The following is a 13705-nucleotide window of genomic DNA, read 5'->3' as shown; positions in this document are numbered from 1 at the left end:
GAGGAGGTCAGAGACCTGGCCGTGTGGTGCCAGGACAATAACCTCTCCCTCAACGTGATCAAGACAAAGGAGATGATTGTGGACTACAAGAAAAGGAGGACTGAGCACCATTCTCATCGACTGGGCTGTAGTGGAGCAGGTTGAGAGCATTAAGTTCCTGGGTGTCTACATCACCAACAAACTATCATGGTCCAAACACACCAAGACAGTCGTGAAGAGTGCAGGAGACTGAAATGATTTGGCATGCGTCCTCAGATGCTCAAAAGGTTCAATAGCTGCACCATCGAGAGCATCCTAACTCGTTGCATCACTGCCTGGTTTGGCAATTGCTCAGCCTCCAACCACAAGGCACTACAGAGGGTAGTGCGTACGGCCCAGTACATCACTGGGGCCAAGCTTCCTGTCATCCAGGACCTCTATACCAGGCGGTGTCAGAGGAAGGCCCTAAAAATTGTCAAAGACCCCAGCCACCCTAGTCATAGACTGTTCTATCTGCTACCGCACGGCAAGCGGTACCGGAGCACCAAGTCTAGGTCCAAGAGGCTTCTTAACAGTTTCTACCCACAAGCCATAAGTCTCCTGAACATCTAATCAGATGGCTACCCATACTATTTGCACCCCCCCCCTTACTCTGCTGCTACTCTCTGTTTATTTTCTATGCATACTGTAGTCACTTACTGTAGTCACTAACTCTACCTACATGTACATGTTACCTCAATTACCTCGACCATCCTGTGCCCCCACACATTGACTCTGTGCCGGTACCCCCTGTAAACAGCTTCGCTACTGTTATTTTACTGCTGCCCTTTAATTATTTGTTATTTTTTACTTTGTCTTAAACTGCATTGTTGGTTAAGGGCTTGTAAAGTAAGCATTTCACTGTCAGGTCTACACCTGTTGTATTCGGTGCGTTTGAGAAATACATTTTGATTTGAATATGTCGAAAGGGACTTTTATTTTGAACTTTTTTGAAATTCTATGACCCGGAAGTATTTCATTTGTGGTTCTGACGAGACGATGATCTGACAAATGTTGTTTATGTCCAATCTTTCTCTAATCTGTTGTTAAATGTCCCCGTCTAGAGATATCGAATCAAGAATCTGGCGGACACCCCAGCACAAAAGTCGGTTTGTGATTAACTTGCATTTCAGGCGGATTCCATGCTCGAAGGAGTGAGAGGAGAAGTCAAATGGGTAAGGTTCCATTAATAGTATTTATCCTTGTACGTTATTTGTCGTGAAAATGTAATGTAAATATCTGTCATTAACCACGTTTCCATCCACAGTTTTTATGCGAGGAAAGTCCCTTAGTGTAAAAAAATCGCGACAGCTGTGGAAGTTTTGGTGTAATGTTATAAATGCCGATAGATATTTTGTTTTTTTGACATTGTATCTTTTTGTGTCGGTAAAATTCATTATGATGGAAATGGCGGTGGAAACGCCTTTATGCGCAAATGTTGATATAACCATCAAATCGAAGTACATTTGGAGGCACGCGATGATATGGTGTGTGGTCATCCCACTAGTACGACTCTGGAAACCATACAATTTATTAAAATGCATATGAAATACGTTACGATTAACTTCACATGGTGGTGAAAGTGCACGGTGTTGAGCTTGATGCTGCTTTCCAATTAATATCGAGGGTATTAGTCTAAGGACATGATGCTTGACAAATACAAATAGTATCGCTTTTATCCATAATAATCTCAACATGTAGAATAGACAACCCGCACAGCCTACCCGCAATGTATCTGCGAGCTGTTGGCTATAGAGCGCAGGTGCCAAGACCAGAGTAGGCACATTTGCTATTGTGACAAAACTATCGGTAAGAGTTGAAAATGCGATTGAAACACATTGAATTTTAGATTATTATTCGGTACATGAAAATGTAAGTGTAAATGTTGCGTGTAATACGTCATCACGCACTGATTTAAAAAAAATCCGCAATAAATCCATTTGGTGGGAAAAAATTGCATATTTTCTAGAATATTCGCACGAAAATCTGTCGCCATTTGGATGAAAACCTAGCCACTGCCTTGGAAGTCTTGCACTCAATGCAGTTTCATTGTTTCATTCATGTGATACATTTTACACCACGTTTTAACTGTATTTCTAGTGCTGATTTTTAAGAGTTTTGCACCTCATCTATTAAGCAGATGGAAGCCTTCGAAAGATGTCTAAAATTGAGCGTCTGAACGCCCGTGTGGCGAAACTGCTGACGGTGGCGGTGCATGAGGTTCTGCAGGTGGTTAAAGAGACGGTGTCAGAGTATCAGGAGAACACGGCCAGAACTCAAAGAGAGAATGAGAGTCTGAGGAAAATTCTGCAGGAACTCCAGGATAAGATGAAGAGAGAGAACACAGGTGAGTCCGAGTAGTGAGTGTATGCTAGGCTTATGTTCCCTTGCACATTGTACTCTAAACTAGGTCTTTCACCTCAAAGTACAAGAGGATTTTGACACCCACCATCTCAGATTATGAAATTGTTTCTGTTGTTAAACAGATAATATTAGCATTCCTGCAACATTATTTTGTTTAAATATACTTTTGAGCTCTTTGAAATTAAGCAAATTGATGGCACCCAAATTGTCCATTTAAATGTATAGGATTCATATTAGAGGTCGACTGATTATGATTTTTCAGCGCCGATACCATTTATTGGAGGGCCAAAAATATCCGATACCAATTAATCATCTGATTTATTTATTTGTAATAATGACAATTACAACAATACTGAATGAACATGTATTTGAACTTAATATAATACATCAATAAAATCAATTTAACCTCAAATAAATAATGAAACATGTTCAATTTGGTTTAAATAATGCAAAAACAAAGTGTTGGAGAAGAAAGTAAAAGTGCAATATGTGCCATGTAAGAAAGCTAACATTTAAGTTCCTTGCTCAGAGCATGAGAACATAAGAAAGCTGGTGGTTCCTTTTAACATGAGTCTTCAATATTCCCAGGTAGGAAGTGTTAGGTTGTAGTTATTATAGAAATTATAGGACTATTTCTCTCTCTAAATCAAATCAAATTTATTTATATAGCCCTTCGTACATCAGCTGATATCTCAAAGTGCTGTACAGAAACCCAGCCTAAAACCCCAAACAGCAAACAATGCAGGTGTAAAAGCACGGTGGCTAGGAAAAACTCCCTAGAAAGGCCAAAACCTAGGAAGAAACCTAGAGAGGAACCAGGCTACCATTTGTATTTCATTAACCTTTGACTATTGGATGTTCTTATAGGCACTTTAGTATTGCCAGTGTAACAGTATAGCTTCCATCCCTCTCCTCGCTCCTACCTGGGCTCGAACCAGGAACACATCGACAACAGCCACCCTCGAAGCAGCGTTACCCATGCAGAGCAAGGGGAACAACCACTCCAAGTCTCAGAGCGAGTGATGTTTGAAACGCTATTAGCGTGCACCCCGCTAACTAGCTAGCCATTTCACATTGGTTACACCAGCCTAATCTCGGGAGTTGATAGGCTTGAGGTCATAAACATTGCAATGCTTGAAGCATTGCGAAGAGCAGCTGGCAAAACACTTACGAGCTTGCTGGTGCCTACCACTGCGCAGTCAGACTGCTCTATCAAATCATAGACTTAGTTATAACATAATAACACACAGAAGTACGAGCCTTAGGTCATTAATATGGTCGAATCCGGAAACTATCATCTCGAAAACAAGACGTTTATTCTTTCAGTGTGATACGGAATCGTTCCGTATTTTATCTAACGGGTGACATCCATAAGTCTAAATATTCCTGTACATTGCAAAACCTTCAATGTTATGTCATAATTACGTACAATTCTGGCAAATTAGGCAGCCCAAACGGTTGCATATACACTGACTCTGCAATGAACGCAAGAGAAGTGACACAATTTCACCTGGTTAATAATGCCTGCTTACCTGGATTTCTTTTAGCTAAATATGCAGGTTTAAAAATATATACTTCTGTGTATTGATTTTAAGAATGGCATTGATGTTTATAGTTAGGTACACATTGGAGCAACGATAGTCCTTTTTCACGAATACGCACCACATCGATTATATGCAACGCAGGACACGCTAGATAAACTAGTAATATCATCACCTATGTGTAGTTAACTAGTGATTATGATTGATTGTTTTTTATAAGATAAGTTTAATGCTAGCTAGCAACTTACCTTGGCTTACTGCATTCGCGTAACAGGCAGGCTCCTTGTGGAGTGCAATGTAATCAGGTGGTTAGAGCGTTGGACTAGTTAACTGTAAGGTTGCAAGATTGAATCCCTGAGCTGACAAGGTAAAAATCTGTCGTTCTGCCCCTGAACAAGGCAGTTAACCCACCGTTCCTAGGCCGTCATTGAAAATAAGAATGTGTTCTTAACTGACTTGCCTAGTTAAATAAAGGTGTAAAAAAAATATAAAAAACATTGGCCAAATCGGTGTCCAAAAATACAGATTTCCGATTGTTATGAAAACTTGAAATCGGCCCCAATTAATCGGCCATTCCGATTAATCGGTCAACCTTTAATTCATATAATATTCAATAAATATAGTACCTTGCATCTGATTTGGACATTATTTTTTATTTTACAGTGAGTAAGAAATCCCAAAAATGGTCAAAAGTCACCCATTGACCCTCAACACCCCACCCCAAGAACTAGTGTATTGTATCAGTTCTCTCTGTCTGACATAGTATGAAGTTGTTAGGTTTATGTCCCGTCCTACATCCTGATATTACATTTACATTTAAGTCATTTAGCAGACGCTCTTATCCAGAGCGACTTACAAATTGGTGCGTTCACCTTAAGACATCCAGTGGAACAGCCACTTTACAATAGTGCATCTAAATCTTTTAAGGGGGGTTTACTTTATCCTATCCTAGGTATTCCTGAAAGAGGTGGGGTTTCAGGTGTCTCCGGAAGGTGGTGATTGACTCCGCTGTCCTGGCGTCGTGAGGGAGTTTGTTCCACCATTGGGGGCCAGAGCAGCGAACAGTTTTGACTGGGCTGCGCGGGAACTGTACTTCCTCAGTGGTAGGGAGGCGAGCAGGCCAGAGGTGGATGAACGCAGTGCCCTTGTTTGGGTGTAGGGCCTGATCAGAGCCTGGAGGTACTGAGGTGCCGTTCCCCTCACAGCTCCGCAGGCAAGCACCATGGTCTTGTAGCGGATGCGAGCTTCAACTGGAAGCCAGTGGAGAGAGCGGAGGAGCGGGGTGACGTGAGAGAACTTGGGAAGGTTGAACACCAGACGGGCTGCGGCGTTCTGGATGAGTTGTAGGGTTTAATGGCACAGGCAGGGAGCCCAGCCAACAGCGAGTTGCAGTAATCCAGACGGGAGATGACAAGTGCCTGGATTAGGACCTGCGCTGCTTCCTGTGTGAGGCAGGGTCGTACTCTGCGGATGTTGTAGAGCATGAACCTACAAGAACGGGCCACCGCCTTGATGTTAGTTGAGAACGAAGGGTGTTGTCCAGGATCAAAGGTTCTTAGCGCTCTGGGAGGAGGACACAATGGAGTTGTCAACCGTGATGGCGAGATCATGGAACGGGCAGTCCTTCCCCGGGAGGAAGAGCAGCTCCGTCTTGCCGAGGTTCAGCTTGAGGTGGTGATCCGTCATCCACACTGATATGTCTGCCAGACATGCAGAGATGCGATTCGCCACCTGGTTCAGAAGGGGGAAAGGAGAAGATTAATTGTGTGTCGTCTGCATAGCAATGATAGGAGAGACCATGTGAGGTTATGACAGAGCCAAGTGACTTGGTGTATAGCGAGAATAGGAGAGGGCCTAGAACAGAGCCCTGGGGGACGCCAGTGGTGAGAGCGCGTGGTGAGGAGACAGATTCTCGCCACGCCACCTGGTAGGAGCGACCTGTCAGGTAGGACGCAATCCAAGCGTGGGCCGCGCTGGAGATGCCCAACTCGGAGAGGGTGGAGAGGAGGATCTGATGGTTCACAGTATCGAAGGCAGCCGATAGGTCTAGAAGGATGAGAGCAGAGGAGAGAGAGTTAGCTTTAGCAGTGCGGAGGGCCTCCGTGATACAGAGAAGAGCAGTCTCAGTTGAATGACTAGTCTTGAAACCTGACTGATTTGGATCAAGAAGGTCATTCTGAGAGAGATAGCGGGAGAGCTGGCCAAGGACACGTTCAAGAGTTTTGGAGAGAAAAGAAAGAAGGGATACTGGTCTGTAGTTGTTGACATCGGAGGGATCAAGTGTAGGTTTTTTCAGAAGGGGTGCAACTCTCGCTCTCTTGAAGACAGAAGGGACGAGCCAGCGGTCAGGGATGAGTTGATGAGCGAGGTGAGGTAAGGGAGAAGGTTCCGGAAATGGTCTGGAGAAGAGAGGAGGGAATAGGGTCAAGCAGGCAGGTTGTTGGGCGGCCGGCCGTCACAAGACGCGAGATTTCATCTGGAGAGAGAGGGAGAAAGAGGTCAGAGCACAGGGTAGGGCAGTGTGAGCAGAACCAGCGGTGTCGTTTGACTTAGCAACGAGGATCGGATGTCGTCGACCTTCTTTTCAAAATGGTTGACGAAGTCATCTGCAGAGAGAGAGGAGGGGGAGGGAGGAGGATTCAGGAGGGAGGAGAAGGTGGCAAAGAGCTTCCTAGGGTTAGAGGCAGATGCTTGGACTTTAGAGTGGTAGAAAGTGGCTTTAGCAGCAGAGACAGAAGAGGAAAATGTAGAGAGGAGGGAGTGAAAGGATGCCAGGTCCGCAGGGAGGCGAGTTTTCCTCCATTTCCGTCGGCTGCCCGGAGCCCTGTTCTGTGAGCTCGCAATGAGTCGTCGAGCCACGGAGCAGGAGGGAAGGACCGAGCCGGCCTGGAGGATAGGGGACATAGAGAATCAAGGGATGCAGAAAGGGAGGAGAGGAGCGTTGAGGAGGCAGAATCAGGAGATAGGTTGGAGAAGGTTTGAGCAGAGGGAAGAGATGATAGGACGGAAGAGGAGAGAGTAGCGGGGGAGAGAGAGCGAAGATTGGGACGGCGCGATACCATCCGAGCAGGGGCAGTGTGGGAAGTGTTGGATGATATTACAATATTACAAGGTTCTAACCACTAGGTGCTATTAGGTGATAGCCGTGACACCTCCCTCAATGTTAAAGGGACAGTTCCACCAAATTTCAAAATGATCTTGGTTTCCTTAACCTGTAAGCAGTCTATCGTCAATGTATGTAAATCATGCTTTGGTTTTGTTGTCAAATGTCTCAAATGCTAACTTTTTAGCACATCTAATGCAAGTCAATGGTACCTAATATTAGTATTTTTACTCTTAACACCTTCATCATCCTAAAAAGGTGTCTACAATTTGATTGTGTAACTCAATGATGTTAGTTATAGATGATTTGAAGTATGAAAATGCGAATATACAGTTGAAGTCGAAAGTTTACAATGCTTATGTTGGAGATATTTAAACTCGTTTTTCAACTACTCCACAAATTCCTTGTTAACAAACTATAGTTTTGGCAAGTCGGATAGGACATCTACTTTGTGCATGACACAAGTAATTTTTCCAACAATTGTTTACAGATTATTTTACTTATTCACTGTATCACAATTCCCGTAGGTCAGAAGTTTACATGCACTAAGTTGACTGTGCCTTTTAAACGGCTTGGAAAATTCCAGAAAATTATGTCATGGCTTTAGAAGCTTCTGATTGGCTATTTGACATCATTTGAGTCAATTAGAGGTGTACCTGTGGATGTATTTCAAGGCCTACCTTCAAACACAGTGCCTCTTTGCTTGACATCATGGGAAAATCAAAAGAAATCAGCCAAGACTACAGAAAAGCAATTGTAGACCTCCACAAGTCTGGCTCATCCTTGGGAGCAATTTCCAAATGCCTGAAGGTACCACATTCATCTGTACAAACAATAGTACGCAAGTATAAACACCATGGGACCAAATCAATCCCAGAACAACAGCAAAATACCTTGTGAAGATGCTGTAGGAAACGGGTACAAAAGTATCTATATCCACAGTAAAACAAGTCCTTTATCGACATAACCTGAAAGGCCGCTCAGCAAGGAAGAAGCCACTGCTCCAAAACCACCATTTAAAAAAAGCCAGACTCCGGTTTGCAACTGCGCATGGTGACAAAGATTGTACCTTTTTTCTTATCGTACTCTCTGGTCTGATGTAACAAAAATTGAACTGTTTGGCTAAAATGACCATTGTTATGTTTGGAGGAAAAAGGGGGAGGCTTGCAAGCCGAAGTACTCCATCCCAACCGTGAAGTACGGGGGTGGCAGCATCATGTTGTGGGGGTGCTTTGCTGCAGGAGGGACTGGTGCACTTCACAGGATGGAAAATTATGTGGATACATTGAAGCAACATCTCAAGACATGCTTGGTCGCAAATGGGTCTTCCAAATGGACAATGACCCCAAGCATACCTCAAAAGATGTTGCAAAATGGCTTAAGGACAACAAAGTCAAGGTATTGGAGTGGCCATCACAATGCCCTGATCTCAATCCTTTAGAAAATGTGTGGGCAGAACTGATAAAGCGTGTGAGAGCAAGGAGGCCTACAAACCTGACTCAGTTACACCAGCTCTGTCAGGAGGAATGGGCCAAGCTTGTGGAAGGCTACCTGAAACATTTGACCCAAGTTAAACAATTTAAAGGCAATGCTACCAAATACTAATTGAGTGTATGTAAACTTCTGACCCACTGGGAATGTGATTAAATAATTAAAGCTGAAATAAATAATTCTCTCTACTATTATTCTGACATTTCACATTCTTAAAATAAGGTGGTGGTCCTAACTGACCTAAGGCAGGGACTTTTTACTAGGATTAAATGTCAGGAATTGTGAAAAACTGAGTTTAAATGTATTTGGCTAACGTGTATGTAAACTTCCGACTTCAACTGTAGGTACCATTGCCAACTGTAGGTACCAGTGCCTTGCGAAAGTATTCGGCCCCCTTGAACTTTGCGACCTTTTGCCACATTTCAGGCTTCAAACATAAAGATATAAAACTCTATTTTTTTGTGAAGAATCAACAACAAGTGGGACACAATCATGACGTGGAACGACATTTATTGGATATTTCAAACTTTTTTAACAAATCAAAAACTGAAAAATTGGGCGTGCAAAATTATTCAGCCCCTTTACTTTCAGTGCAGCAAACTCTCTCCAGAAGTTCAGTGAGGATCTCTGAATGATCCAATGTTGACCTAAATGACTAATGATGATAAATACAATCCACCTGTGGGTAATCAAGTCTCCGTATAAATGCACCTGCACTGTGATAGTCTCAGAGGTCCGTTAAAAGCGCAGAGAGCATCATGAAGGTCAAGGAACACACCAGGCAGGTCCGAGATACTGTTGTGAAGAAGTTTAAAGCCAGATTTGGATACAAAAAGATTTCCCAAGCTTTAAACATCCCAAGGAGCACTGTGCAAGCGATAATATTGAAATGGAAGGAGTATCAGACCACTGCAAATCTACCAAGAGCTGGCCGCCCCTCTACACTTTCAGCTCATACAAGGAGAAGACTGATCAGAGATGCAGCCAAGAGGCCCATGATCACTCTGGATGAACTGCAGAGATCTACAGCTGAGGTGGGAGACTCTGTCCATAGGACAACAATCAGTCGTATATTGCACAAATCTGGCCTTTATGGAAGAGTGGCAAGAAGAAAGCCATTTCTAAAGTGTCGTTTAAAGTTTGCCACAAGCCACCTGGGAGACACACCAAACATGTGGAAGAAGGTGCTCTGGTCAGATGAAACCAAAATTGAACTTTTTGGCAACAATGCAAAACGTTATGTTTGGCGTAAAAGCAACACCCTGAACACACCATCCCCACTGTCAAACATGGTGGTGGCAGCATCATGGTTTGGGCCTGCTTTTCATCAACAGGGACAGGGAAGATGGTTAAAATTGATGGGAAGATGGATGGAGCCAAATACAGGACCATTCTGGAAGAAAACCTGATGGAGTCTGCAAAAGACCTGAGACTCGGACGGAGATTTGTCTTCCAACAAGACAATGATCCAAAACATAAAGCAAAATCTACAATGGAATGGTTAAACAATAAACATATCCAGGTGTTAGAATGGCCAAGTCAAAGTCCAGCCCTGAATCCAATCGAGAATCTGTGGAAAGAACTGAAAACTGCTGTTCACAAATGCTCTCCATCCAACCTCACTGAGCTCGAGCTGTTTTGCAAGGAGGAATGGGAAAGATTTTCTGTCTCTCGATGTGCAAAACTGATAGAGACATACCCCAAGCGACTTACAGCTGTAATCGCAGCAAAAGGTGGCGCTACAAAGTATTAACTTAAGGGGGCTGAATAATTTTGCACACCCAATTTTTCAGTTTTTAATTTGTTAAAAAAGTTTGGAATATCCAATAAATGTCGTTCCACTTCATGATTGTGTCCCACTTGTTGTTGATTCTTCACAAAAAAATAGAGTTTTATATCTTTATGTTTGAAGCCTGAAATGTGGCAAAAGGTCGCAAAGTTCAAGGGGGCCGAATACTTTCGCAAGGCACTGTAAGCCTAACAATTTCAATTACTAATTTATCTGAATTGGGGGGGAAGAAATCACCAAATTCACTGAGAATACATTACATAGAATGAAGAAACAATACTCCGAGCTGCAGTTCCATACTATTTGTCAGCCGTAGAGAACTGATACTGTAGACTCGTTTTGGGGGTGGGATTGGTGTGGTGTGACCGTGGGTGGCTTTTGACCATTTCTTTGCATTCCTCATGTCTTACTCATTGTTAGAAGAAAGTTGGGTCCAAATAGGACGTTAGGTACTATATTTATTGACTTTTTACAGTGCCTTCAGAAAGAATTCACACACTCCTTGACTTATTACACATTGGGGAAAGGGGGATACCTAGTCATTGTGTTACAGCCTGAATTCAAAATGGATTAAATGCTTTTCTCTCTCACCGATCTACACACAATACCCTATAATGACAAAGTGAAAGCATGTTTTCAGAAAATGTTTGTACATTTATTTCCAACTTAAATACAGAAATATTTCATTTAGATAAGTGTTCACACCCCTAAGTCAATACATGTTAGAGCTGTAATCTGCCAAAGTAGAGCTGCCAAAGGTGATTCTGTCTTTGTGTAAGTCTAAGAGCGTTCTACTTTGGCAGATTTTGCCTGTGCTTAGCTTTATTCAGTTTATTTTTATCCTGAAAAAACTCCATAGTCTTTGCTGATGACAAGCATACCAATAACATGATTTAGCCACCACCATGCTTGAAAATATGAAGAGTGGTACTCTGATGTTTTGTGTTGGATTTGCACCTAACATAACACTTTTTGTATTCTGGATATTTTGTTGCACACTTTTTTTTGTAGTACTACTTTAGTGCCTTATTGCAAGCAGGATGCATGTTTTGGAATATATATTAAAAAAAATCTGAACAGGCTTCCTTCTTTTCACTCTGTCATTTAGGTTAGTATTGTGGAGTGACTACAATGTTGTTGATCCATCCTCAGTTTTCTCCCATCACAGCCATTAATCTCTGTAACTGTTTTAAAATCACCTTTGGCCTCATGGTGAAATCCCTGAGCGGTTTCATTCCTCTCCGGCATCTGAATTATGAAGGACGCCTGCCTGTGTCTTTGTAGTGACTGGGTGTGTTGATACGCCCATCCCAAAGTGTAATTAATAACTTCACCATGTTCAAAGGGATATTCACTGTCTACTTTTTTTTTACCCATCTACCAATAGGTGCCTTTCTTTGTGAGGCATTGGAAAACCTCCCAGCTCTTTGTGGTTGAAATACACTGCTTGACTAAGGGACCTTACAATTATCTGTATGTGTTTGGGTACAGAGATGAGGTAGTCTTTTAAAAAATCATGTTAAACACTATTATTGCACACAGTGAGTCCAAGCAACTTATGTTACTTGTTCAGCTAATTTTATATTCCTGAATGTATTTAGGCTTGCCATAACAAAGGGGTTGAATACTTATTGACTCGATTTCATCTTTTCATTTTTTATGAATTTGTAAAAATGTCTAAAAACATAATTACACTTTGACATTATGGGGTATTTTGTGCAGGCCAGTTACACCTCTTGTTTGGTCTCCAGGAGATTGAGAACAAACTAAATACAGAAAGACACATTTACATTTCACAATGGACAAATAAAATGGTATTGCTTATGACCACCATCAGCTACCCTCCCCCAGTCAATTGCCTATTTCCTTGCTATAAGCCAATATGCATCTTGTTCATGTTCACAGGTGCTGTGCAGACTGTGACTGTCCAACTTGAGCTGCAGAATTGTAAGCAGGAACTTTCTCTGGGGGAGGACACTGAACTCTTCCCGTCTGAAGAGGAGTTGACAGAGATTCTCTCTCCAGAGCCACATGATGGGCTTACCAGCGAAAAACCCTTTGGAGTCCAAACATTTGGCTTTCCTCCTATCAGTTTGAAAAAGAAGAGCAGGTCGTTCCACTCAGCGTGTAGCCCAAGGAGCTTGCTGGCCGAGGAACGACCAGAAACGACCACACAGAGCAGAGAGTTGGATCTTAAATCTGAGATAGGACATGATACACATGTAAAGGAACACCACACTCTGGTGACTGATACTGCGCTGTCAGAAACACTATTGAGTCATATGAACTCCACTCACACCGTTTCAAACTCACTTTTCCCAAACGATTCCCCTCAGGCCTCTCAACCACTGCTGACTTTTGAGGAGATCAAACCAGAACCCGAAGTGGAAGCGTATGTCACATATTCAACACCAAAGCATTTTTATGACTGTGCAGGCTCAAGCCACATTTTACCCCAAACCCAACTCAATCGAGAGCCTCTTCAACCTAACTCAGGGTCTTATGAACTTGTGTACTTCCAGCCTAACCAAAATTGCTCAGGGGAATCATTTGCATTGGGAAACAATGCTGAATCGGCATTGGACAGATTTGAGGAACAGCACAATACCCTCCCGTTTAGGAAATCTTTTGGTGGAGCAGGAGGGTTGAGAATACTCCAGCGACATCTCGGTAGTGAGAAGCGCTACTGCTGTCCTCTGTGTGGCCGGTGCTTCAGTCACGCTGGTGATTTTAAAAAACACAAGAGGGTCCACACTGGTGAGAAGCCATACTGTTGTTCTGTGTGTGGAAAGCGTTTCAGTCAGTCAGGCTACCTAAAAATACACCAAAGGTACCACACTGGAGAGCGACCGTATGGCTGTACCCAGTGTGGGAAACGCTTCAGTCATTCTAGTAATTTCAAGAAGCACCAGCTCACTCACCTAGGATCAGTGCCATAATGTATGAGAACATAAGGGATCTTTGACTGAGAACTATGGCATTCCGTTAATTTAGAGTTGGTCAGATTAAGTGTATGGGGGAAATGTTCAGCAAAGTGAAAGGATAATATCTAACAGGAGAGAATTGCTTACTTTGTGTTTAACTTGACATAATTACTAATCTTTGATAGAGTTTTCTGATGTGGACAATATTGTGAAAAGCTGGTATTGACATTTTCAGCACCAAATCTCACTGATAGAATTAATGCGCAAGACCACAAATTACTGTATTATTCCTGACAATGGTGGTGTGGGTCTGGGAATCTAACTATTTGATATTTACTACTAGTAAATTTGATTAGAATGTGTAATTCTTGTCATTTTGAATAAACAAATATTTTTATCCAAAACAAAATGTACGTACTATTACATGTATGTGTTAATAATATATATTCCACTGTTGGGACTACTTATAATGATA

At 42.5% G+C, this 13705-nt stretch overlaps 1 protein-coding gene across 2 annotated transcripts; it reads left to right on the top strand.

Annotated features, from left to right (window-relative positions):
• The first annotated feature begins 996 nt into the window (after positions 1-996).
• On the top strand, positions 997-13639 carry LOC115106708 (zinc finger protein 135-like). Of its 2 annotated transcripts, none has more exons than XM_029629699.2 (3): positions 997-1193; positions 2159-2365; positions 12212-13639. In XM_029629699.2, the coding sequence occupies exons 1-3, from the start codon at positions 1190-1192 to the stop codon at positions 13243-13245; spliced, it is 1245 nt and encodes a 414-aa protein (XP_029485559.2). In that variant the 5' UTR covers positions 997-1189; the 3' UTR covers positions 13246-13639. The 2 variants fall into 2 exon arrangements, with proteins under 2 accessions (XP_029485559.2, XP_029485558.2); XM_029629698.2 differs by having other exon boundaries at positions 2156-2365.
• The last annotated feature ends 66 nt before the right edge of the window (positions 13640-13705 follow it).

The sequence above is a fragment of the Oncorhynchus nerka genome, linkage group LG23 (assembly GCF_034236695.1).
Source record: "Oncorhynchus nerka isolate Pitt River linkage group LG23, Oner_Uvic_2.0, whole genome shotgun sequence".
NCBI classification, from domain to species: Eukaryota; Metazoa; Chordata; class Actinopteri; order Salmoniformes; family Salmonidae; genus Oncorhynchus; species Oncorhynchus nerka.
Note: the sequence above shows the minus strand (reverse complement) of the source record. Positions and strands in the feature narration are given on the sequence as shown.

What these genes read in the sequence shown, in the direction of transcription:
- LOC115106708 (XM_029629698.2), top strand. An exon ending in GATGAAGAGAGAGAACACAG is followed by an intron (nt 2,366 to 12,211) that starts GTGAGTCCGAGT and finishes TCATGTTCACAG; the next exon opens with GTGCTGTGCAGACTGTGACT.